The sequence below is a fragment of the Aspergillus brasiliensis genome (genome assembly GCF_001889945.1).
Source record: "Aspergillus brasiliensis CBS 101740 unplaced genomic scaffold ASPBRscaffold_3, whole genome shotgun sequence".
In the NCBI taxonomy this organism is placed as follows: domain Eukaryota; kingdom Fungi; phylum Ascomycota; class Eurotiomycetes; order Eurotiales; family Aspergillaceae; genus Aspergillus; species Aspergillus brasiliensis.
Window position 1 is genome coordinate 2,705,350 of NW_027137444.1, and position 25,468 is coordinate 2,730,817.

Here is a 25,468-nt window from a genome sequence, read left to right on the forward strand (position 1 = left end):
AGTAGTTATGGTATGGATGATGATGGATTGTAGAAGATGAAGATATTGTCCTCTTACACAACGCGGATATACGCTACACTGGTCAGTATCTCTACAAGCAAGATGAAGAAGGGAGGACTTACTCGCGTCAACCTGCATGATATGCGGTATCGCCAACCGCACCTTATTCCGATACAATGCTGGCGCTCTGGTCTGTAGCGGGTTGCCCTCAAAGTACACCGTCTGGAGCTTCTCCTTGTCCCGGAGTTCGCGCTCCACTTCATCGAAGCTCGACAATTGGTTGTTGGACGCCCACAGCTCTTCCAGGTTCTTCAGATGAGATACATGTTCCAGCTTGGACACCTGGTTGTTGGAGAAATCCAGCACGCGCAGCGAAGTGTTCTCCTCAAGACCGCTGAGGTCAGTGATCGCATTATGGGACACGTAAAGTTCCTCCAGGTTCTTCAAATTCGCGAGCCCACTGATATTCGTGAGACGGTTCGACTGGATAGAGAGGATGCGCAGGTTGGAGAGGCCATCGAGGTTCTATCATCATCCCAGTTAGCCAGTCAGCCAGGCAATCCATACCGCACCTAGATTCCACACATCTCAGCCAACGTACCTTCAGTTCCGTAATCTTATTCTTCCCCAACCACAGCTCCTCCAAAGCCTTCAAATTATCCAGATTCTCGATCTCCTGCAACCAGTCAGAAAACCACTCCATCATCAGTTCAAAGAACATAGAAGACCAACCCGAATCCTATTTGCCCCCAGTTCCAAATTCCTCAACGACGTAAACGTCTCCACCCCCTCTATCTTCGAGATCTTATTCTGCACAAAGTACAGATCCGTCAACTTGACCAAATGCGAAATATTCTTGACATGCTTAATCTTATTGAAGCTGAGATCCAAGCTGGTCAGGTTCTCGAAATCATCGAGACCTTTCACATGCGATATAAGGTTATCATAAAGATCGAGTTCTGTCAACGACTTGGCAATTTCCGTGGGAAATTCGATTCGCGTGATTTGGTTCTGTCGGAAGCATATTCTCTACACCATCCCATCGCTCTATTAGTACTGACTAAATCGCGGTACCACCAAAAAAATAATGGGAGTATTCCCGGCCATACCTGCACCTTGGGAAACCGCTCCAACCGTAGCGCCGGAATTGAAGTTATGCGACAATGAACGAGGTCGATTTCCTGATGTGATGTGTGTTAGCTAGTCGGCTGTATCCATTCACGCGTCGCGTCGGACGAAGTTATCGGCGTTACCTCTGTGTTCGGGTCCTCATCCTCCAATAGATCTGCTCATGGAACCCTCAATCAGTATCTATTCATACACATTACCGGCAGACACCACCCCACAGCATCCCGGTATATACGGGTTTGATCGACATACCCTCGTCGGCCTCAATCTCCTCCACAGGCGGCGCATCCGAGTCCGAGTAATCGGGGTCTTCAAGAGCTTCCGGGTTCGTGATCGTGGCTTTTGGTTCGACCCGTAGCTTTCCGTCCCAGCCGTTCTTGTCCTTCATGTTAAGCGGTAGGGTGTGGGCGTGCGTGTAAGGAGCTCCTGGAAAAAAAAAGAGTGGTCGATGATGGTGATGGAGTTGGAGGCGGGGGAATGGGTATGACGCTGCCAAGAAATATTAGAAGACAGTCGGAGCTTTGGAGTTTGGACGGAAGCTCAAGGAAATTAAGGCAGCCTTGCAGGGTAAATAATCATGTATGAAAGAGTTCAGGGCTTGGGCTAATCGGGGAATACTCACATGAGGTGACGCGATGCAGTGCGGACAAAAGCGGGATGCGATGGAAGATTTGAAGATGACCTACCGATCGGTCATTGCGCGGCGTGATTCCAGCCCGCCTTCGCCGTTAAGATGCGATCGATCCACTCTACGCTGTAGATGCATAATTTATCGCCGAGAATCCTGCCCACATGCATTAACGCCTCTGTTTTACTCGCTAATTTCAATCTCTACTATCCTGCAATGTTGCCGTCTCGTGAAATGGTCAATTCAAAACTACTTAAACACGGGACAAGCTGGATAGTGGAGGCGGACGCTTTTATGTACAGCACGCACGCCCAATCAGTACATATACATTGCAAAGTCGCCGATCCCAAGAAAGTCCGGGACCGTTCGAACTATGCGTGTACCAGAAGTAGCGACAGGCGCTTGGAGACATGAATCAGAATGCCACGCGCAAGGGAGTTACCAAAAAAAAACCGACCATGGCGCGCACTAATGACAAAAACATCGCTGGGTTTTGGGGTTCACATCTTCGGGCACAAAAGAGACTAGGAAAATAACCAGGATGGTGGGTCGAGCCTCTTATGGGCTGCATGTTAAGCAAGAAGGAACAAAATGGAGACGATGAAAGGAACCAAAAGTAGAAAGAGACAGATGAAAGAAAAGAGGGAATGTAAATCGGGGAGCGTATACATGAGATCAGCAAAAATCTGGCTGATGACCAAGACTGACGCCTGCGGTATGCAAAAAGAAAAGAAACCTAAAAAAACACTAGGAAACAAGACTGGCGGGGGTAATCTGGTATCTGCTCGCTGGGAGCGCAAGAACATGGCCGGTGCTCGGAAGAAAAACGGTGCAAGTAACATGGGGTAACAGGGAAAAAGGGGAAGAAAGGAAAAGGAAAACACAGATTTGACTGTGGAACTGCCGCGAGCGTTCATATTCCGGACAAGACTGGAGTGAACTGTCCGGATGGTCTGGTTGCTCGACACGGCAGATGTTCCAAGCGCATATTTGAACAAAGATCAGACGACTCTTTCTTTTGAAAACTGACTGGACCCGCAACGTGAAGATAAGCATGCTGTAATGCAAATGCCAAAAAAACTAGAGTTACAGGCATCACAATGCAATGTCGAGAACCAGACTAACGTCTTTCACTTGTGCCCCGGCAAGGTCTTCGAGGACGGGAATCAGATCAAGAAGCTCGTTATCGTGGGCGTCAGAGAACCAGCTGCTGATGGGTATCGCATGTTGAGGGTGGAAGATATAGGAAGTCGGAGAATTATCGATGATAATGGTGTCTCGTAAGTCGCGGCCTACTTGAGAAAGATCCTGACTGGGAATCAGCATCCTAGTCACACAAGAAAATGTAGCTGGACCGAGACAAACCTTGACATAGTTGCCTTGGTGGTTATAGCAACTATCCCTGAACAATCGGTGGTGAACTACGTTGTGAATATCTAGCTGATCCAGCAGAGGATCACCGTACTAATGAAACATGAGCAAATGCGCAGCAGACGATGCCCATATAGAGATAACTTACCTTCGAGACAGAAGCGGTGAAGACAACCACTTCGTACAACTCGCCCACCCTTTTCATGAATTGATCGACGCCAGGTCTTTTTATAACGTAGATGTTGTGATATTGTCCTTCAATTTCCACGGGAATGGTGAAGTCCGCACGTTCGAGAACCTGAACATAGGGTGTCAGCCTGGTACTGGGGTTAATTATTTGGGGATGGCAGACCTTGAAACTACTGTGAACCAGCGTCTCGTCCAAATCAAGAACTAAGCATTTCCTGTCCCGAAGATGGGGAAGAGGTGGCGGCAAGAGGAATTGCTGTTGCGTCTCCTCTAGCATCGTGTCGGCTTGGAGTCCGGATGGGCCCGTCGGCGGAGGCAATTCAACCGGAAGTACTGCCTCCTCGTCGTGTGAAGTGTATTTCTCGTCATCATAGCTGTTTTCGGACGTCGCGGGTTTAGGCAATTCATCCAGTTCCACAGGAACAATGGGAGCATCCTGAGCCTTTTCTGTGGTGGTAGAGATCGCCTGCTCCTCTGTTGTTTGAGCGGGTTCCTCGGTTTCGCTGGCAACAGCGTCTGCTTCCGCTGTCGTGGTAGAAGGTTGAGTACTCTGTCCTACACCAAGCCCCTGCGATTCAGCACTGTCCTGTGGCAACGCCGGTACTTTTTCTGTGTCTGCCGGGCCCGATGGTACCGTTGCGCCATCAAGCTGAGCGCCCTGCTCGGGAGTAGTCACAGTGCGCTCTTCGTCCACCTGAGACATGGATTGGTTCGAGGTCACGGTCATGTTGGGTTTCTCATCCCGGTAATAGCTCGGGTCTTTGGATTCCGCGGTGCTCGAATCGCCAGCATTGGTGTCAGCCTTTTCCGGAGTGGCCTGGGTGTGGGGGACCGATGGCTGTCTGGATGTCCTCTTCGCTGGGATGGCAGGGCCCTCCGAATCATCGCTGGGCGAGGAACAACAACTTAGGAAGGCGAACAACCTATACGAGACCTTGTTCCTCCTCTCTGGTTTGGCCGCATCACGCAAGTCAGGGCTTGCCGACTTGTCTTCCTCCATACTCGCCCCCTCCTGGTTTTGCCGACGCGACCTCATACTGCTACCTCTGCTCCTGTCCCTACGACCCTTGAAAATGCTTCTTTTCGAACCGCGAAGAGTATTCTCTGAGTCATCGTGGGCGGTGTCCTGACTCTTGTCCAGCGTCGATTGTCGATCGGCTTTCAAAGATGCACGCGACGGAATGGGCAACAGCAGATGGTGTTTCTTCGGTGCGTCAGTAGAGGTGGCTGCAGAGTCCTCTACCGAGCCCTGGACCGGTGCGACGGACTCCTGAGCCGCATTGGTGGGCTCTACATGGTTCGACGGAGGCGACGCATCGGTGGTAGCGGGCTGGTCCTGAGGCGGCGGATCAGGATCTAACAAAGAGAATATCAGTAACGATACACGGAGCCAAGCCAAGCGCATCGAAGAAATTTATCGCAACGCCAGGAACAATGAGTTTGGAAACTTACTGGAGTCGGGGGGGTTCGTCGCGATAGGCATGGGCGCTTCTCCGATGGTCGGTTTTGAGTTTGATGGTGAGGAATCTCGCTCCAAGCTCCCTCCGAGCATTGAGGGTAGCAGAGCGAGGTTCACTGGGCCGACAGGAAAACCAAAAAAGCGAAGGGAAAGAAGAGTGACGAGAGAAGAAGAACGAGAGCGAGAGAGAGATAGAGAGGAGTCGGAGGACAATCACCACCAGGGTTTACCGCCGAGAAGGGGAGGGAGGGGGGTTGCGCCGGCAAGGAAGAAGAAGAGGAGAGAGTGAGAGTGAGAGGGTGCAGTCACGCCTCCTGGCTCTTCGCAGGTACTGAATGGATGGGATGGAGGCAGGTTACTAAGGTAGTAGTACCAGAAAGTTGCTTAGCTCTGGGACCCGGACCACCGCCTGGAATAAGGCTAGTGCGCAGCACTAAAAGACTCGTTTGCTATGAGCAGATCCAATCAATCCACCCTCTAATGTCAAGGAAACTGGGCGGCAAACGAGCATATAAAGCATATGCGACCGGCACGATCTGGAAGTTAAGTCTGGGGTTGATCGCAGGAATGGAAGGGTTCGAGCGTGTGAAGTGCAGGCTGTCCCAGTAGGGGATCACGTGGTTCGGCCAGGGCGCAGCAGCTCCTCTTGACTCGCAATGACTTCTCTTGTTATAACAGTGGTACGAAGTAGTAGATAGATAATGATAAAAAGGTTCGGGCAAGGTTAAGAGATAGCCCGGGAGATGGATTAGTTAGTTAGTTGGACTGTTGGAGAGGAATAATAGCTGTAACGTAAACGATCTAAGGGTATGATCGCTTGTTGCACTGGGGCTGACGGGTTGCTGACCAGCGGGAGAGTTAAGGTGAAAAGGAACTCTAAAAAAGGACCCCCCGAAAGTAATCTGATCGGCGGTTGGTGATCGGATTCTTGTGCTGTGGGTTCGTCTTTTTCGCTTAGTTGATGGGCAAAGGAAGTGTCAAAAGTGTAGCCAGCAGACTAGGTAAGAGACCTGTTTCCACTAGTTGGACACGGTCTGATGACGATTTTCTACAGTCGGGATGAGCGACAGGGGGAATTAGCCCAGGTGTGGTGGTGCTTTGATGTGGTCAAGCAAGCTGGATGAATGGTAGTGGAGAGTGGCTTATTCCTTAGCTCCTTGACTGGCGGCTAACCGGTTTAAGAGAGAGGAAGAGGAAGGGGAAAGGGGTGGGGGGAAGGAAATAAGAGTGAGAGACGAGCGAGAAGAGAGAGAGCGAGAGAGGGAAATAGTAGAATAGTACGTAGTTAGAGCCCGAGGGGGTGGGAGAGAGAGAGAGGAGAAGGGAGGGGAGGGGAGGGAGGTGGAAGTGGGCGGGCGAATACAGCAATGATGATAGTAATAAAACCAAATTTATTATTTATTTTCGCGCCATAATAAGAGAGGAATGATAATATTATAAGATACAATAGAAGATAATTTTAAAATTACTGCATTCGTGTTGCTATGCGCTGCCTCTACGGGGGTAATGACCTTTAATTAACTAGGTTAGTACTGTTAGTTAAGTAGGGACGGACGTTGATGGATGCTCGGATGTGCCTTAGGGGAACGGGGGGGCAAGGGGTAAAGAAAGCAGCAGACATCGGAAACCGCATGAGAAATTACTACGGGCCACCAGGAGACAAGACGAATGAAAAAAGGGAAGAAAAATGGAAAACGAAAAAGCGGGAGAACACAGGCCAAGTCTGGTCTGGACCAAAAGATGCAGGGCTGCAGAATTGGGGCCAGACACCCTCAGAACTGCTGCGACTGGCTGGTCCAGCTTGGGGACGGAGGTTCAGTCTCCATTCGAAGCAGGTTCGGGCCTGATTTGACGGGAGATGCCCCGTACCTTGAAGTTTGCACGCCCTGATATTACCCTCCCATTGGAACCGGTAAACCACTATGAGAGAGAGGACTGGCCGGCCAGAGGATTCAAAATTAACTATTGCACAGACATGTGGACGATAAGGATACCAGCAGGCTCCCCCATACTTCATTTGATCCAGACTGATGTAATTCATGCATAGGCACAAGCTAGACACAGCCCGGTCCCAGGTAGCACTCTGTAAGTAGATAGTAGTATTCGACTCGAGGTCATCCCGGAAGGTGTTCCGACTCGAGAACGGGCCCATGCCGTCCTATAGTATAACAGTCGCATCCATTCAAAATATCACCAAAAATGAAGGAAGTTATGAAAGTCTGATTTCATTTCTAATAACTTCTTTCACGAATCGCATAGGAAACCCCGAAAAATAAGTGCTATCATTGCTATCCCGGGAAGGTTAGGTGCAGGGATCTTGCTCGCCTTTTCCTCCCGTGGGCGCTTCTAGGACGAATCGGAGGTGGCCAAGAGTCAAGGTGGTCTCAACCACCAGTGATAAGGTGAGGCTGGGGTATATCTGGCAGCTCAATAGTCCCTGTGGAGGACCTGTAGTCGTCGTGCATATCTGCTACCATCTCATGGTGCTTTTTGGGGGAGGGGGTGGGGATGGTCCTGTAGCCATAGCATCTCTCTTCCGTAACAGTATGGTCCTCACGAGTCGGGTCAACTCATGGTGCACACACCACCTTCACTGAACCTGCATCTTCTCATCCCTCATGACCATAACAATCATGGGAAACCTACACCCTGGTCCTCCCTCCATCATCTCAAAACCCTGGAAACAGTTCCAGGTGACGACGGCCTTCTGCTCAGCCAAGCGGGCAGCACCAATACTAGAGTAGGCAAGGTCCAGGAATAACTTACAGCTATTGTGGATGATCAGTACCTCATAATACCGGATCGAGTCGAAATTACCGTCTTTTGGGACTGAGATCCTGGACCGGCACCTCCACTCCGAGGGAAGTCAGTATCTTCATTCGCTTCTCGTCCTGCCAGCCTTCGGCCTAAAAGACCACATGCCTTTACAAGTTAACACAGTACTATGACTCCGCTCACAGTTATTATCTTCAGCCCCTCAGGCATTTTATTGGGTTAAGCAAGACATGCATCATCCGTCGTCACTTGAGAATAAGTCCGACCATTGGCTAGTTACCTATCGCCGACCATGATCGGCTTCAGCTCCTGCTCAGGTCTCCCCATGTCGCCGTCAATCTAACCGCTCCTTCGCTGGGTCTAAGGCCTCGTTCAGCAGCAAGCTTTCAGAAAAATATGGTCACCTTCCAAGAACATTAGCATGCTCTAGTCAGAAAAGGCTCATCACCATGGCTGGCGGATAATGCGCCCGGGGCGTCATTCCATGCATCTACTTGGGACTGCCTGCGAATCAGATGCTATCTAACAAGAATAGGCCCGTGCAGTTGTCGAAAGGAGAGTCGATCATCCTATCTAGCTACCTACCCATGCTTGCATACCTGCACACATACCTAGTCTCGAAGTTCTATACGTTGTAGGTATTAATCGATATCCCTTTCCATTCGGTTGTGTTACCCTGCGTTCGTAAATAACGGTCTGCTTCAAATGGTGATAGCCACCCCTGCCAAAGATGATGCCACTGCGGCCATCCATCTTTTGCAGGGTCTCCTAAGTATGAGTCCAGCAACAACCCCAATGACACAGCCTTTCGACCGGGGTGATACATTCCATTATCCTTTAGACAAGGGATGGCGCATTCTACGAAATACTTTGCTCGTCTTGAAATTCAAGTGATTGTCGAGGTTTGGTTTCAGACAGGTATGCGGGGACTGGATTGTATCGCTCCCAATAACTTTGTATGCCAGTTCTCAGCAGCCAGAAAAGAGCTGGTAATTACCCCGTATTACCTGATCTCCAAGCTATCCCCACTGGTGCATCCAACCCCCGCATCAAGTGCGAGACTGCAGCCTTCGGATGCTATTTTAGTTCTTCGAAATATTCATTCATGTTTATGCCTTCAGTTTCTGGCAATTTCTCAGGTCATACGATCGAGGCGAAACGGAGATCCAGGCAAAAATATCGGAATCAATAAATACCGCGTTCAGGTCTGAGGACGATCTGGTTGCCAAAGTGCCTCCTTGCCATATGGTTCTTTGATTAAGGTCTTGCGGCACCTGCACTGACCTCAAATTCAGGGTGCCTCGTGCGAGATAGTTAGATCTCTTGTATTTTACCAGCAACATCCCGCTAATGAAGCTAAATCGACCTGCACTATATCTTTCAAGCGATACAGATAACAAATGGTCCTTCGCGGCACACTTCAATCAGATAATACCGCTGACCTCGTACCTATTCGGTTCTTAGGTATAGATAGCTTCGTCGCATAATGTATAAATAGCTATATTGTCTAATATTCCAAAATTACATCCTAATGCTCACGCCCCTTCTTCCCCACAGTTTTAAATGCCACCAATTCCACTCGACTGCGGACTGCGCCAACCGTACCCGACTCTCTATCCCGCTGGTCTTGGTTGCAGTGCCTTGGTCCCTTTTAGGAAGTTGGGCGCTTACGGGCCTACATAGTAAGACACACAGAGAGTGGAACTGCAAATATTAACAAGGCAGAGCACTACCACAGCCGATTGACCGTTGATTATTTGAGGGAAATTCGGGTGCCGGTGAATGATCGGTGAGATCAGACGATTTACTAACTACCCCGACATCAACCGGATGATGTCAACGGACTCATCGGGTGCTTGAACATCTGAAAGCAACTTTGAAAATCTATCGACACCATGATTTCCGGATAAGACATATAAGCAGTTTCCTAGAATAGCCGAGCAGGTCTTTGTGAAGATCAGGTCAAATCTTGATGCCACTGATAACCTAGTTGATGTAATGAAGGTCTGGGGACGCCGCACGTGAGATGCGCCTCCGCCCCTCCGCATTGTTGGCCCGAGGTCTTCACATGCAACAACTCTCAACAACATTGTCAGCTCCTTCCATTATGTGAGCTCCTGAGTGAGTTGTCTGCTAACAACAGTCTCACAACATAGTTTGATCTTACTCATATTTCCTGCTTACAGCGTTTCCGATCTCGAAACTGCACTACAGAAGGATATAGAACACGCCATCCCTGCGAACGCTTCTCCAGATCTCCTGATGGCCTTCGACAGTCTGGCCTAAGAATGCCAGCTGCCGTGAGGGCACTGTCCTACAAGGTGCCCACAAATCGTGTTTAAAGAGTTTGTGCGGCTATACATGTGAAATAATGGCCGCTCATTCAACACTTCGACATCGAGAGGATCCTCTCGTTGCGCTGTATAATAAATACGCCAGTCTTGTTCGCTCCCGAATGAGGAATTCATCAAAGACAACTAAAATCATCGCCACTATTGCACTGATCCTATCTATCTTGGGTTCCGGTTATGGAGGCTACAAATGGTTCAGAGAAAGGGCAAAAGAACGTGCGCGAGGAAGACAGCTGCTGCGTCGGAATTCTGGGATTCGAGGCAAGGATGGAACTCGTACCATCTATGTGCCCTATAAGGGCTCTATGACATCCAAGGTCGTGATTCATCCGACCAAGCAGACGACTTTCGATGCTCATCGCCGGTTGTTCTTGAACCCACCTGCTGCCGCCCGTGTCGGCGACGGAGAATCGGTCAATCAAATACCGCCGCCAACCACAAAGCCAGGGATAAATTTGGCATTTCTTCATCAATTCCTCAGCCTTGGGAGTATCATGGTCCCGAGATGGGGTAGCAAAGAAACTGGATTATTGATGGGTCATGGGGTTTTCTTGCTCTTGCGGACGTATCTGTCCCTATTGATCGCACGACTTGACGGCGAGATCGTCAGAGATCTTGTCGCTGGCAAAGGGCGCGCTTTCGCTTGGGGCATTCTCAAATGGTGCGGCATCGGCACACTGGCTTCCTACACTAATGCCATGATCAAGTTCCTCCAATCCAAGGTGTCTATTGCGTTCCGGACCCGACTAACGAGGTATATCCACGATCTCTATCTTACCGGCGACAACAACTACTACAAACTGATGAACTTGGATGGTGGTGTTGGCCAAGGACCAGACCAGTTTATTACCCAGGACCTAACTCTCTTCTGCTCTGCAGCAGCAGCTCTGTATTCTTCCATGGGGAAACCTATGGTGGACCTTTTCGTGTTCAATTACCAACTCTACCGTTCTCTCGGGCCTTTGGCCCTTACGGGTATCCTCACTGGTTACTTCAGTACCGCAGCAGTCCTGAGGAAGCTCTCGCCACCGTTTGGAAAGCTCAAAGCTGTCGAGGGCAAAAAGGAGGGCGACTTCCGGGGTCTACATTCAAGGTTACTCGCCAATGCTGAAGAAATCTCTTTCTATGGCGGTGCGGACATTGAACGGGTTTTCCTAATGAGAAGCTTCAAAGACCTTCAGCGCTGGATGGAAGGTATTTATAGTCTCAAGATCCGCTACAACATGTTAGAAGACGTCATCCTAAAATACGCTTGGTCTGCTTTTGGCTACCTGATCACATCTTTGCCCATATTTCTTCCAGCCTGGGGCGGAATGGGTGGTGCCTTGGAGCTGGTGGACGTGCCCAAGGAGACTGGTCGAGAACGCGACCGTATGAAGGAATTCATCACGAACAAGCGTTTGATGCTGTCTTTGGCGGATGCAGGTGGCCGAATGATGTACAGTATCAAGGACATCTCGGAGCTGGCTGGGTATACGTCTCGAGTCTACAGCTTGATATCCACGCTTCACCGAGTGCATGCGAGTGCATACTACCCCCCACGCAATTCCCATGCAGAGCTTTACTCTCTCGCGGATGTACAAGGGACCATTCATAACGGCTTTGATGGCGTACGCCTTGAACAGGTTCCTATCGTCGCACCCTCAATCTATCCCCGGGGTGGCGATGATTTGATCGAATCGCTGTCATTCGTCGTGCACTCCGGCGACCACCTCCTGATATCTGGACCGAATGGAGTCGGCAAGACAGCTATCGCCCGGGTTGTATCAGGGTTGTGGCCGGTATACCGCGGATTGGTCAGTCGCCCAAGAGGCTTTGGGATTGACGGCATCATGTTCCTTCCCCAGAGGCCCTATCTCAGCGTGGGGACTCTCCGCGATCAAGTAATCTACCCCCACACTGCAATCGACATGCACGAGGCAGGTATAACCGATGCTGCACTGCAGAGGATTCTGGACGACGCTCATCTCGGCTACCTCCCTGGGCGCGAGGGTGGATGGGACACTCGCAAGGAGTGGAAGGACGTTCTGAGTGGAGGAGAGAAGCAACGCATGGCCTTGGCACGAATCTACTATCACGAGCCTCGCTATGCTTTCCTTGATGAGGGAACCTCTGCGGTCTCTTCTGATGTCGAGGGCCTGCTGTATCAGCGGGCAAAGGAGCGGGGAATTACCGTGATTACAATCTCCACACGCGCATCGCTGAAGAAGTATCACACATATAACCTTAGCATTAGTATTGGCGAAGAGGGCGAGCAATGGGAGTTTGAGAGAATCGGTACCGCCAAGGAGAAGCTGGGAGTCGAGAAGGAGCTGCAGGAGATACGGAAGCGGCTTGACAAGGTGGAAGAGTGGAAACAACGTCGAGAGGAGATTGAGAACGAGCTGCGCAAGGTCTGGGTGGAAGAAGGAGAGCTTGCTCCACCACCCTATGAGTCCGAATCGGAAGCAGTGGAGGTACAGGATGATCAGCAGTAGACCCTGCTACTCTGCAGGTCAAGTTGGTTGGGGCTGTGACCACATGTTTTCGTTTTCGATTCATGTTGACTTAGTGTCCGAGTGACTATGTGTCTGAATTCTTGGATGATGGAAATAGATTAACAAGTTACTGTGAAGCTGTGGTGATTTATCCATCTGTAGAGTCACATGACCGTTACCCACGGCGGCAGAGCGGATCCTGTTCCCTCGTCCCATGCATTCAACTATCATCCAATGCTGCATAGCTTTCTTCTTGTCACTTCGCCTCCTGAACCATCACACTCTAACTTGACTTGTCTTATTATTCAGTGTCCTTGTCACGTGTTTATTTCCATATCACAATGTGCATTCTGCGTGCAGACTAATCACAGCTTATTCCCACCTCTCATTCATCTAAAATAAATTACTACTGCAGGGGAAAACACGCTCCCTCTGTTATAATGTCAGTCACTATGCAAGACTCGTCTTCATCAGACCAACAAAAATGGGTCGTAATACCAATCAATCGCACATTCAGCGACGGCACCCGGGACAACTGGCCTAAAGATGAAAGGTTCCTGAGACCAGACGATAGTTACTATCGAGAGAAGTTGGCCTCGATGTGGCTTCAGAAAACGGGGGCTTACGAGCGTGGTACGTTGATTGCATGATTTACTTTGAATATTAATTTACTTCGATTGATGCTCTACATCTTTCCACGGCTGCTGTTGAGGTGTCTGTGATTTACCTATCCATTACTCCTTTTGGACTATGTACTTGGGATCCATGTTGAGATGTTTGGCGCATTATATACCTAATTGTACCCTCATGTGGAGGCCAATGTTAGTTGCTATGATCTAAGGAGAAGGGAAAGAGCGTCGTCGCTGCATTTGCTAGCATAAGGGAATCAGAATCGCCTTTATTCCACTTAGCTAACCCTGATTTTAGGGGTGGAATACATCCTGGACAGTCTGCCCGATGGCTATGCTCTATTTGACAGGCCGCGTATGGCAAACCCCGATATTGTAGGTTCAATCTAGCCCTGTACTCTCTCTGGGGTGCAAACATATCCCTAACTCTTCGCAGTACGATCGTTTCCTCTATGGCCATCCAACAGATGTGTATTTCAACTCTACGAAGCAGTTCTTTCCGCATTTCTACTATCTCATGACAAGCGGCCAAGAGCCATGCACCTGTGTCCTCTGTGAGAAAATGTCGAAGAGGCTACAAGGTATTCCGTGACGGATATTTTGACTGATTGTGTGCGATGCTGACAGCAATCCATAGGAGGTGGCTCAGAAAAGCGAGGTCCTGGCAGGCCTCGAGGCAGACCCTCCGGAACGCCCATTCGAACACCTGGTAGGCCGCCAGGAAGGCCACCTGGTCGACCTCCCGGATCAAGCGCAAGCAGACCACCGGGAAGGCCTCCGGGAAGACCACCAGGGAAACCGGGAAGACCCCCTGGTAGGGCCCCTGGCAGACCTCCAGGCAGGCCTCCAGGAAAGCTGTCGGGATCGGCAACATGCCCTTGTACAGATAACGAGGGAACGCCAGATGTGTTTAAGATGGCCGTGCTGCAGCTCGAGCTACAAGGTTTACAAGAGAAGGACATCACAGAACCCGGAAGCATGGACTGGCGAGCAGAGCGTTCACCACTTGACGAATACATCCAGAAACTGGGCATGCAACCGTCCTTTCTGCCCCGCGCTGGAGAAGTCGTGCTCTGGACCCCAGATTTCGAAGGCGAACTTGCATGGAACGATGAACACAACCAGATCCAAATTTACTCCCCTAGCGAGAAGCGATGGCTAGACACTCCTGATTGGCGAGCAGGTATCGTCAGTCAGGTCCCTGAAGAAGACACCATCTTCCAAGATATTGTCCAAACATCCCCGAAAGAACAGAGCATCAACTACTCAGGATTCCGCGTCGAAACCTTCCCTGACCCTCACAGCCCCGACAAGAGCTACTCCCTCCACTACAAATACGTCTACTTAAAGTCCATCAAGCCATTCAACGCTTACGAGCACTTCCTCCAAAACATCACTCGCGAGAACCTCCACCCCTCCATCGAATACGCCATGACCATCATGTCCTCCTTCAGCCTCCTGGATAAATATCATTTCAAAGGCGTCTGGCCCAACGCATCCATCTACTGCCGAGGGATCTTCATCGGCGCCGAGCTTCTCACTATCGGGGACGCCGTCCGCCTTAAACCCCAGAACTACCACCTCAACGACAACAACAGCAGCAGCAGCAACAGCGACAACCCCCAATCCACCCCCTCACGAACCGTCACCGACATAATGGTAATCGACGAGATCCGCCTCGACCTCAAAAACTGTGACTCGGCCCCTAAATCCAAACACCTCGCCGAAAAATACACCGTCCGCATCCGCGGCAAAATCTACACCCCCAGCCACCGCCGCATCTGCCTCTCCAGCAACACCCTCCAACCCACCAAGCCCCTCAACCCAGACGAAGTCGTCTCCGCCTTCCACTATGTCGGCATGAGCGGCTACGGCGACTGGTACCGCATGCATTCCGGCGCCACGGTCGACATATCACAGGACATGATCCTGGGCCGGCTCTACGAACCCGACGCACTGCAACTCATGTTCGGATCCCTGGCACTGGGGTACGATCTTCACGGTGTACTTCGCGGACGCGAGTACTCCCGTCAAGCGGACGAGCGCATCCCGGAAGGGCGGAAATGGTTCTGGGGCGATTTCCGCACGCAGACGCTTGCGATTGACTCGCTGAATGGCGAGGATGTCGGGCATTATAGCGACGCCAGGGACGTTAAGATGTGGCGTGCTAACCTCCGGGTGCTGGATGGGGTGGCTAGACCGGCGGATTTCAGGGAGGCTAAGATACCGGGCGATGTGGGACGGCCGTCGACGAAGTCTCGCTCGAATTTCGCCAAGGTGGGTAAGCTCAGTAAGCTTGTTAGTACGGGGTTGGGGGGTGCGGATATGAGTAACCCCGTGAGTGAAGCTGAGGAGGGGACGAGTCGGTTGTCTAGTGGTGACGATGAGGATGATGATAATGATAATGAGGAGGAGGAAGAAGAGTCGGAGGAAGAGGAGGAGGATTTCACGCTGCGGATGGATCAGCTGCGAGGCGGAACAGAGGAAACAGAGGAGGGGGATTATGTGCCTGATAAAGAGAGGGAGCGAAAGCGGGTAAGACATGATGATTGACTGACTGTACTATGCTTCAAGATGATACCAAAGGGCTAGCTAGCTATCCAATGCACACACTGAACTATACACACAACACCCATACTATTCAGCCCTATTTCGACGTCTTCTCCACCACCCCTCTAGCAAAATCCCCAAACGTAACTCCCGGCTGCACCTCCTCCTCCAAATTCGGCTGCGTAAACACAGCCAGCGTATTCCTCGCCACTTTGCCGACCCCCCTAGCCCCCTTCACGAAATGCGGCACAGCGCGGAACTGTCCCTGAGTGATAAGCTGCAGCGCCTCGCCCGTCTGAAACGCAAGGCAATCCTTAGGTATATTAACCTTGACGACCTGACCCGTCCGAGAGCGGATATACAACCCAGCCTTGGGATCCGGCGAAGTAGTAAGTTCCGGTAGTGGAGATGATTTAGAAGAAGAGGACGAGGGGTCATGCGCCTCTTCATCGACGAACATCGCGGACGTCAAGCCCGTCAGACACCCGTGGTCGAGGTGTGTAGCGCACCAGTCGTCATCATTCTCCTCCTTCCCTTCTTCTTCTTCCTTCTCAGCAGCAGCAGAAGATGAATCCCCCGTAGGAAAATAATGCAACAACCTGGCCTTCGTCGTAAAACTCCCTCTCACAACCCGTTCCAAATACCCGGCCTTATACCCCTCCACACTTTCCACCGCGAAGCGATCACACGCCCTAGCCACCAACGCCGCCGTATCAATAATCAATGTACAAAGCTGCTCAAAGCTCGTCCGAAATGTAGGGAGGTCCGTCTCGCTGGGCCAAATATTCGGGGAGGTGTACTCGGGGAATTCGGCGTCGATGGAGGGAGCGCCCTGTAGGGATGGGTCGTTGTAAAAGGCGCAGTTGAGGTAGTAGGAGCCCTTGTGCGTGTCGTAGTGGCCGTCGCGGAGGGTTTCTTTGCCCAGGGACCAGCCGATGAGGTATTTTGCCGAGGCGCAGGTTAGGGATTCGAGGGTGCTGGGGGGTAGAGAGGCGAGGTAGGAGGCGTTGGAGAGGACTTGGGCGCGGAGGTGGGGGAAAGTTGGGGGGAGGTTCTTGACGAGGATTATGCCCAAAGAGGACGGACCGAAGGCTTCGGTGAGGGTTTGGGGGGAGATTGTTCCTGTTGGTTTGGATTTTGTGTTAGTATGATTGTTTTGAGGGTTGAGGAATGGTTATTTTTTCTTTCTTTCCCTTTTGTATGGGTTGGGTTGGTGTGGACGTACCGTCGATTAGCTCCTGCAGGCTGACAGTGACGGCTTGCGCCACGGGTATATCGTCGAGAGCCATTGTTGACGGTGTTGGTGTCGTGATGGTTGCAGAGTGTTTGCTGGTGGTGAAAAGAGGAGATAATGAGGGGAAAAGATTGCAGCAGGTGGGATGATGGAGGGTCTCGGCCCGCGCCGGTCAATCGTGCTTATCGACGCTTCTTATCGGATGGCATCGGCCGAAGGGAATTGATAGATTGTGAAGTGGTGAGTGTTTAGATTCAGTGGATAGTTGTGACATTTGGATGGTGGGTATATACATTGAAGAGGTGGATTGTTGTGGTTACTATAACATAAGATTCATGTAATGTACAGGCAGCTTGCTGCATAGCTGCAATTAGAGTTGATCTGACTCAACTTGCGTTTCCAGTTCAGCAGTCGCAGTCGAGCAGTCCAGCAGTCTAGCAGGACTGAATGTTCGAGCGACACTCAAAGTGAGAGAAGTCGCAAGAATCGCGAAAATCCACTCGCCTGCAACGGGCCAATGAGAGTGTCGCCGCAAGACGCGTCAACGTGTCTTCCCATTCACTGAACACCGTCTAGATCTCCTTCCCTTCCCCAGCCTGACCTTCAGCCGCTGCATCAGCACGGGTAGTCACTTTCCGCAGGTTGCCAAAAGGCAGAATGTCACTGATTCTCGTCATGCCCGTGAACAGCATGCAGAGACGGTCAATACCGCATCCCCAGCCGCCAGTGGGAGGGAGTCCCCATTCCAGCGCCTTCAGGTAGCTCTCATCAATCTCTTCTGCCTCGTCCGCCTGCTTGCTGTACCGGACCTGGTCTTCGAACTTGCGGCGCTGCTCAAAAGGCGAATTCTCCTCCTCGTATGTGTTCACGACTTCGCGGCCCTCGATGAAAAGCTCTCCGCGGGCGGCGACGCGCTGGTTGGTCGTGGGGTGGATGAAGGACTTGGACAACGGGGATAGGCACTCGGGCGGGTTGACGATGAAGGTTGGGTCGACGCACTGGGGTTCGACGTAGATGCTGCAGAGCTCGTCCAGCAGTCGGGGGAGAGTCACTTTATCGGGGAGCGCGTGATTGCGGTCATGGAAGATCACCTTCACCTGCTCCAAAGCATCGGGGGACGAAAGGTCGGGCAGTTTCTGCTCGATGCTCTGCTCAATAGAGGTGAGGAAGTCGAGTCGGCGGAAGGGCGCGGAGAAGTTGAGATGGGAAAATGGCAGAGGTGCGTCTTCTTGACCAGGCTTCTTGAAGGGTGACGATTGGTGGAATGCAGTAAGGTGTTCAGCCAACCCCGAAAGTAGCTGCTCGGTGGTGGTCATGAGGTCCTCTAGGTTGGCGTAGGCATGGTAGAACTCGCAAGTGGTGAACTCGGGGTTGTGGGTTTTGTCGAGGCCTGTCACAAATTGTCAGTCCTCGTTCAAGCACTTCGACTGAAGCCTAATACCTTCATTGCGGAACGAAGGTCCAATCTCAAAGACCCGGTCAAATCCTCCTACCACCAACCTCTTCAGCCAGAGTTCCGGCGCAATCCGTAACGACAATTGGCGATCCGGAAACTCAGTGGCCGTAGTATGAAATGGACGAGCAATTGCGCCGCCAGCTACCGCTTCGATGATCGGCGTATTGACTTCCATAAAAGACCGGTCAACGAAGAACTGGCGAAGATACTGGACAACTGCCGATCTAGCTCTGATGACATTTACTGTCTCCGGGTCCGCAAGGAATTGAACATGTCGGGGATACGGCGAGTTCTCTTGCCCCTGGGCATCAACCGGGATATCATGCAGACAGGGCGATAGAAGCTGCGGCAATTCGGTCGCCAGAACTGTGAGCTCGCCTCGTTCAGTCCGGTGAGGATTACCCGTTACGGCTATAGGATATCGTTCAGTCTAAAGCAGGATACTAAGGACGGCTGGTGAAACATACAGAAGGCATCGCCACGCCGAAGCATCCGGTAGAACTGCTTGAAGGTCGCCGGAGGAATATCCTTCAATCGACGGCGATTGCACATAACTTGGATTTTATGGCCATCATGGACCAAGTCGAAGAATATCAAATTGCCTCCAACAAGTCTTAAGGTACGTACCCTACCTACTGATTTAAGTACGAGACGACATGGTAGAGCCAGCTAGGCTAGAAACTAGGACCTACCATTAAGAACAACTGTATCATCCTCTACTATTTCATTATCTGCTAGGTGGCTGTAGCGGCCACGAAATTCCGCACAGCTCACCGTGTTCTTGTTTGACGCGAGCCGGGGATACGGCTCCGCAACAGCCTCTCCGATCAGTTGCACACGCCTCTTGAACGCCTTCTCAGGATACGCATCGATGCTGCTATGCCTTGCTTGTACCAGGGGTGCATGAGTGTGCTGTATTACTCGAGCAAGCCTGCCAGATGTCTGGAAAGCCTGCGATGTACGGGAAATCGGAAGTCCTGCACTGAAGATGCCGTTAGCAAGGTGCCTAACAGACAATAGTCATACGAAATTATAACAGAGACAAGATAAATCAGAAGACATAAAGCTTCCTTGTTACTCATGACTTGGAAGAAAAACCCCCAAGCTTCAATGCAGCGGTTCTGTAATTTGGAAGGGTATGTCTCATCATGCAAGTGCAGGATGAAGAGAGGACGTTGTAGAAAACACAGCAAAACATAAAAAACTGCTTACCTAGACAAAAGACGTCCAACCCGCAACGACGACGCCCTCAAAGGGCGAATTGGCTGCATTGAGGGTGGATTGTCAACTACTACGTGCTCACATATTGAAAAAAGGGAAGGAAAAGAGAAAAGGAAGAGAGCATCAAGTTGTGCGGGAAATACGCGTTGCAAAGCCGACGAAAATTCCTAAGGCGGTGAGGAGCGGCAGCCGCAGTACCAGCTTCGATTCCGGCAACTTCAGGTCTGCTCCGGCAGCTCAGTTCAGCGCAATCAACTCAATACACGTTCTAACACTCATTGATCTACTCTATTCTCACTCGTGAGTGACCGATTTGCTCTTGATATCTCCAGTGTCTTATCGGAATCACCTACTAATTTAAATCCAGCTAAACAACACCACCCTCACTACACATCGTCATCATGTCTTTCCTCTTCGGCGGCGCCCCCAAGCTTTCCTCGGAACAGAAGATTGCTGCGGCTGAGACGGAAGTTGAGATGGTTACCGACATGTTCAGCCGGTAAGCTTCCCTTGTTTCCATCCAATCTATTTTACGAGATCAATCTTCTTCTCCTGCCAAAACACCCTGCTTGTTCCCCCGACACCTCGTATACTTAAAGCTAACCCGATCATGACTACCAGTCTCACCGAGTCCTGCATCAAGAAGTGCATCCCCAACGACTACCGCGAAGGCGATCTCAACAAGGGCGAGTCCGTCTGCATTGACCGCTGTGTCGGCAAGTTCTTCGACGTCAACATGAAGGTCAGCGAGAAGATGCAGGGTGAGGCGAACCAGAAGGGCGGCATGGGTGGTTTCGGCATGTAAAGTGCGAGGTCAACGAAACGATTGTTCATTTAATTGGATCTGTTTTTTTTTTTTTTTCTGTTCTCTTATAAATCGTGTATAATCTATTCGGGTTTCAGATCTGTCATGGTTGCTCTTCTGGATGGCCTTTTTGTTTCCTCTGGTCTCTCTCATGGCATGACTGACTGACTGACTGATGGGAGCGGAACGCCTGGGTCTTTTGCTGATTGGGATGGATGACTTCCGCTCGGACATGGATATACAGGGTTGTTTGGTTCTGGGATGAGGGTTTGCTGTTAGCGAAAGGCTGGGTCTTTGGCATTGCACGGTCAACGCGAACTGCGCAAATCTATCTCGGAAATTATGTACAATAGAAATGATATATGTCTACAAGGCTCCTTTTTGGGAAAAGAGAAATCGCAGTCACTGTGTCGAGCATCCGGTAAGTCTCCCAAACCAGGAGAACCAGGAATTGTCCTGCTTTTCGTGCTCGCCCCGTATCAGCAGCTTGACTCTGTTTTCGATGGCATTTACATGCCGTTCGAACTCGTCGAGGTTGGTTTCAACATCTTCGACACGGGAATCCAGAACATGGAGCTCGTAGTCCAGCTTCGCGCCCATCAGCTCGACCCTTCTCATGTAATCGGTGAGTTGACTGTGCTCTTCCGTCAACAGGTCGCTCGATCTTGCTCTCATCTGCTCAAAGGTCGACAGCCGTTCCAGGTAGGCGGCGTTGACCTTTTCGTGGCTCTCGTGCAAGCACCGACTAAGATTATCCACAGAGGACACTTGCTGCTCAACCCAAGGCACAGTGTGTTCACTCAGCTCCTGGATACGTGAGCTGAAGATCCGTGCATCTGAGGCCAAAATGTCCTCTTGCATGATGGCCTCTTCCAGAAGAGTATCGGGCTTTTCTTGGAAAGCCTCGCCTCCCAAGTCCTTCCACCCCAGCACTACCTCTTCGACTGTGCTGAAGGACAGGTGGCGAGGCCAGTAGTTATCAAGATGACTAGACTTACTCTCCACATTCAGTTCAGTACAGCTCTGCGGTCGACGCAGCAGCATAATACCAACTTCGGACGTCTGCTCCCGAGGATCAACGGAGATGTCAGTAGAGCGCGTCCTCCAGCGCTCGAGGTCCTGCGCTTCATCATCTGCTCGGGGCATTGACACCTTACGGGACGACTCGGAATCAGCCTGGGACGGAACCGTTTCTACGGTTATGGCTGGCGCTCTCGATTTGGGTGATTGCGGCAATATCGTCCTTGGGGGAGACTCAACCTGCAAGCCATCCTTCGGGGCCTGGCCTTCATGGTCCTGGACGTTCACGGATTCGATTGGAGCATTACCATCGGATGTCTTCAGCTGAGACACCTCTGTATCGCTATCGATGGGAGGCAAATGAGCCGGGTCACCGCCGAGGTCTATGTCATCCCTAGAATGCTTCTGGGGATGAGACCGGAGGCCTACTGCGTCCTTGAACCGGCCAAATCCTGCCCGCGCGTCCGACACCTTCCCGCTCACACCTTTTCGAACCAGCCGGCCCAGATTCTGGTCTTTCTCCTCTAGGGACGATGCTGATTCTGGCGGCCTCCCTGGACGATCTGAGCCTTGCAGTGCGCGGTCCGCAACTAAATCTTCGTGCGAGGACCGTTTTCGACTCGTCCAGAAAAAGCCACCCTGGTCGTCTGTAGTGAATACCATGTCTGCACTCTGTGCGCTGCCGTTGTCAATGCCGCCCTTTCGCGGCTTTCCCCTCCACAGCCATTTTGCTCGTTCACCGGTGACCAGGTGTGCGAAGTTGTCAATATCGAGGGTCTCGATATCAGCTATCCCGCCTTTCTCGCGGCCCCGGACCATTCCCATGACCATCTCTCCCCCGTGTCCGCTGAGTTCTGCCATGGTTGATTTCACGGCATCAGTCCAGCCTTCTGCATTCGCAGCTTTCGCTGTCACCCGGTGCAGGCGATCCAAGGTCTGTCGGTCTAACCTTCGGGTACGTTTGAGCTTCTGTGATTTTTGAAAGCTTCCGATGCCTTTCTTTAGGTTATAATGATCAAACGCATCCTTACCAACCGGAGCGCCGAAAGCATGTAGCCGGTTCCGTGCCCCCATGAGCGTACCCAGCAGGGCGGCTACTGAGACAGGTCCCAACATGGAATCACTCGGTTCAATGTTGTATAAATCCATTCCCGTCTCGGTCCACCAATCATTGATGGCCGCTTCTGTGACGTCGCACAGCAGTCCGTCAACGTACTCTGGGGCAAGATTGCCAAACATCATCAGAGCGATCTGGCATTGTTTCACAAGCTCTATGACGGCAGTATATAGAGGCACCTTTTCACTCGTTCGGTAAAGGTGGTGGAACTTGCCCTCGGTAGCGGGCGAGGGTGGCTGTAGCTTCAAACCAGAGCGGCCTGAGCAGCCCAACCGTTTCAGGTTTTCATTCACGATAAAGTCCTCCTTGTGTTTTAGGACATCACCGTCGGGTACCGGAATGAGAGTCAGTGCCAATGGAAACACGTTCAGATCGGTAACCATAAGTGTTCCTAGTGGCGTTTCCTTTTTCCGCGCTTGACATTGCGTGACTGCGCTGAAGTACATCTTCATACGGGGCGACCACGTAGACTCTTCTGTGGGGACGCTCAACACCCCCACCACGACCTTGTGCGAAGGATCCCCGGTATAGGTGGTTATTATGAAGGTAGGATGTATGCGCGTACAGGCCCATTGTTCAACAATGAATACCTCATATCCCTCCAAAGTCAAGCGTGGATGTAGTACATCCGCTGATGGATCCTCTTCGAGATATCGAAAGGCAACCGGGTCGGTGAATACAAGTTTCTGGTGCCCATGCCGTGGCGACTGCGCCTCAGGACCACCGAGCTGTGTAGATGATATATCTTTCGTGTTGAGAGAGAGTTTTGCCAATTCACGGGGGGCTGTCGTAGGGAGCGGTGCTTGGCCACCGGTCTGCGTCGCGGGAGGTGGCATGATGAAGACAGACGATTCCCTAACACATAAGGACTGTGTAAAGGGTGATTTCAATACTATGAGAGTGCGCGAGAGTTCAAAAAATCCGGAGAAGAGGAAACCAGGATGCCGTGCTCAAATAAAGGCAAAAGAGACAGAAGCGTTGACCCTCCGGGGGTCTTGTCGTATTGTACAGAGGTAAGAAAGAACCGTAACATATCCGAGGTTGAAGAAGCTATGAGCTTTAAGATGTCAAGTACGAACGTGACAAGCCGAGCTAAGGGCTGTCCATGTCATGTTAAATCATTGAGTGAGAAAATAGAAGCACAAGCCTGGCCGAGAGGTGGTTGTTGTTCCCGGCATCTGCAGCGAGTTCAGTTGGCGACGTCACAAGGGATTCGCACCACACCTGGAGCGGTGAGCGGCTAAGCCATCATGACCCTGACTTTTGGGGCCGCTTCGGTCAAACAGACCCCACGGGATGGACAGTGTATATCCGAAATTAGCAGGTCTCAATTCCGTTTAGATAGACACAAGAAAAATGCGACGGTACTTGGTAGGTTCTTACAATCCCTGGAGGTAAGCGGGTGGGCATTGTTACCATTCTAGAACACTACACTACATTTAGACCAATCAATTCTGCATGAAACGCAGCTGCCTAGGTGCATTCAGCCACAACTCAATCGTTCCTCAGCACTGCCACACGGCCCTATGGGAGAAGCCGTGGCGAGTGGACGGATACTGGACGCGTCTCTCAGTACTGACAGGCCACAAACACGGCCCGCGCCAAGCATGCGCACCAAGCAATCGGATTCACATGTAGCATAGGGTATGGCTTTCTACGAAGTCTCTGGAGATCTGTTGAAACATCTACAAGCGATCAGGCTCTCTTCTCTCCAGGCCTCCTCATGGGAAGCAACAGCAGTGAAAAGAAGACCAATCTCGAGTACTACCCAAATGACTAAACAGATGGGCCAACAGCAGCACTGTCTACGTACTCTGAAAGCGCCTCCAACAAGTTGGAGACATGGCATCTTTTTTTCAAAAATTCCTCCCCGATCCGAAGACCAAGGAGAGCGGTCAAACTAGGTAGTTTTCAACTAGCAAAAACACGGTCTCGGATGTCTCCTCACTGACACGTGTAAAACCCGTGCACCAGGATGGAGAAAGAAAAGAAAGAAAAAGTCCAAAAAGAGGGCGGGTGCGGCAAGCTTATATAGTGCTGGGGCATGGACCCACCCAACGAGCTAGCGCAAGCGAGGGTATGTGTTGGCTCTGATTGGTCGGAAGCTGCCAGTATCATTCTATCATCCTACAGTGACTCTCCTGCTTGACGAGGTAGGTAGATACTTTTCACACCTGCATGGGGGTAATATGATGCCTCAGACTGCCAAAGCTGGCAATGTCCGCTTAACCAGTCTATAAAGGTGTATGTGGGCTCCCATAGCGAGTCAGGATGCAGTCCCTCTACAAGCCATGTTCTACCATACGGGAAACCCACTAGTCACCTTGAAACTACCACTGCCGGACCCAGTCTTACTCGCAAACATAACAGCCCAGCTCCTTGGGCAGGTAGGTGGTTGGATGGATTGTCGACTACAAAAAGGTTACTGTGCTTTAATTTGAGCATCTTTGACCAAGCAGTACACTTTGCTATGAAAGAGCATTCTCTAATTCAATAAAGGCTATGCCGTTGTGGGCATCCAGTATCTAAAACATTTTTAAATAGTATGGATCATTCGACGCAAGCAGAGCTGCCTCAGTCCGACATACAATGATTCCTGCTTAGGCGCTCATTCTCACCACACACCGGAAGGTTGTCTAAATCAAGGACTGAGACAGGACGGGTTACCTCTGCTGTGGTCCCTTCCTAATACCTCGCTCTCAACGCATGGTTGATTATAACTTTAATTTGAAGACACGGGGATGTGCCCATTCCCATTGTTGCTGACAAGTCAGTCCACAGGAACCCACTAAGGATCAGTAGTGAAGCAAGCAAGTATCGTCAGCCAGCGTGTACTTTGATGGATACCCGACATCGCGGGACAGAGGGCCTGAGAGTGAGTGCTAGGTGGAAAGCGTCCAGTATGATTCCAGGATGGTATCTGGCAAGTGAAGCAGAGGCATCGGTAGGAGTTGTCCGGGTGAGGCACGGATTCTGGTTGCTCAGTGACTCCGATTCTTTTGTTAGTCTGTTACTTGTCCACTTGTGAGCTGGCAATGTAAGGCGGCATCTCACTGCG

The 25,468-nt window shown here is 51.1% G+C and overlaps 7 protein-coding genes across 7 annotated transcripts; 2 read left to right on the top strand and 5 right to left on the bottom strand.

Moving 5' to 3' along the window:
* Positions 1–53: 53 nt before the first annotated feature.
* Positions 54–4,868, bottom strand: ASPBRDRAFT_53033 (putative protein phosphatase PP1 regulatory subunit Sds22; the record flags this gene model as incomplete). Its single annotated transcript, XM_067626994.1, has 12 exons — positions 54–91; positions 123–525; positions 602–676; positions 733–1,029; positions 1,254–1,285; positions 1,381–1,554; positions 1,964–1,967; positions 2,882–3,051; positions 3,118–3,220; positions 3,276–3,425; positions 3,480–4,672; positions 4,769–4,868. The coding sequence occupies 12 exons, from the start codon at positions 4,866–4,868 to the stop codon at positions 54–56; spliced, it is 2,739 nt and encodes a 912-aa protein (XP_067482321.1).
* A 1,345-nt stretch (positions 4,869–6,213) lies between these two features.
* Positions 6,214–6,997, bottom strand: ASPBRDRAFT_474115 (uncharacterized protein). Its single transcript, XM_067625850.1, has one exon. The coding sequence runs from the start codon at positions 6,925–6,927 to the stop codon at positions 6,418–6,420; it is 510 nt and encodes a 169-aa protein (XP_067482322.1). The 5' UTR covers positions 6,928–6,997; the 3' UTR covers positions 6,214–6,417.
* A 2,924-nt stretch (positions 6,998–9,921) lies between these two features.
* Positions 9,922–15,560, top strand: ASPBRDRAFT_119788 (uncharacterized protein; the record flags this gene model as incomplete). The annotated part of the gene is made up of 6 exons (XM_067617287.1): positions 9,922–12,374; positions 12,794–13,011; positions 13,306–13,382; positions 13,648–13,864; positions 13,894–14,195; positions 14,367–15,560. The coding sequence occupies 6 exons, from the start codon at positions 9,922–9,924 to the stop codon at positions 15,558–15,560; spliced, it is 4,461 nt and encodes a 1,486-aa protein (XP_067482323.1).
* Positions 15,561–15,654: 94 nt separating this feature from the next.
* On the bottom strand, positions 15,655–16,846 carry ASPBRDRAFT_53035 (uncharacterized protein; the record flags this gene model as incomplete). Its single annotated transcript, XM_067626995.1, has 2 exons — positions 15,655–16,679; positions 16,783–16,846. 2 exons carry the CDS (start codon positions 16,844–16,846, stop codon positions 15,655–15,657), a joined length of 1,089 nt encoding a protein of 362 aa, XP_067482324.1.
* Positions 16,847–17,037: 191 nt separating this feature from the next.
* On the bottom strand, positions 17,038–19,556 carry ASPBRDRAFT_40333 (putative lysyl-tRNA synthetase). Its single transcript, XM_067624330.1, has 5 exons — positions 19,460–19,556; positions 18,940–19,229; positions 18,715–18,879; positions 18,233–18,658; positions 17,038–18,181 (listed from the first exon to the last, which is right to left on the bottom strand). The coding sequence occupies exons 1-5, from the start codon at positions 19,516–19,518 to the stop codon at positions 17,364–17,366; spliced, it is 1,758 nt and encodes a 585-aa protein (XP_067482325.1). The 5' UTR covers positions 19,519–19,556; the 3' UTR covers positions 17,038–17,363.
* A 313-nt stretch (positions 19,557–19,869) lies between these two features.
* ASPBRDRAFT_119218 (Tim10/DDP family zinc finger protein) lies at positions 19,870–20,273 on the top strand (the record flags this gene model as incomplete). The annotated part of the gene is made up of 2 exons (XM_067617233.1): positions 19,870–19,967; positions 20,090–20,273. 2 exons carry the CDS (start codon positions 19,870–19,872, stop codon positions 20,271–20,273), a joined length of 282 nt encoding a protein of 93 aa, XP_067482326.1.
* A 402-nt stretch (positions 20,274–20,675) lies between these two features.
* On the bottom strand, positions 20,676–23,246 carry ASPBRDRAFT_193744 (putative Sin3 complex subunit (Stb2); the record flags this gene model as incomplete). The annotated part of the gene is made up of 1 exon (XM_067620667.1): positions 20,676–23,246. The coding sequence occupies one exon, from the start codon at positions 23,244–23,246 to the stop codon at positions 20,676–20,678; it is 2,571 nt and encodes an 856-aa protein (XP_067482327.1).
* Between the last annotated feature and the right edge of the window lie 2,222 nt (positions 23,247–25,468).

What these genes read in the sequence shown, in the direction of transcription:
- ASPBRDRAFT_474115 (XM_067625850.1), bottom strand. Translation starts at nt 6,927, where the DNA reads ATGGGCCCGTTCTCGAGTCGGAACACCTTCCGGGATGACCTCGAGTCG.
- ASPBRDRAFT_40333 (XM_067624330.1), bottom strand. Translation starts at nt 19,518, where the DNA reads ATGCAGCCAATTCGCCCTTTGAGGGCGTCGTCGTTGCGGGTTGGACGT. An exon ending in TCGGCGTGGCGATGCCTTCT is followed by an intron (nt 18,659 to 18,714) that starts GTATGTTTCACC and finishes GATATCCTATAG; the next exon opens with CCGTAACGGGTAATCCTCAC. An exon ending in ACCTTCGTTCCGCAATGAAG is followed by an intron (nt 18,182 to 18,232) that starts GTATTAGGCTTC and finishes AATTTGTGACAG; the next exon opens with GCCTCGACAAAACCCACAAC.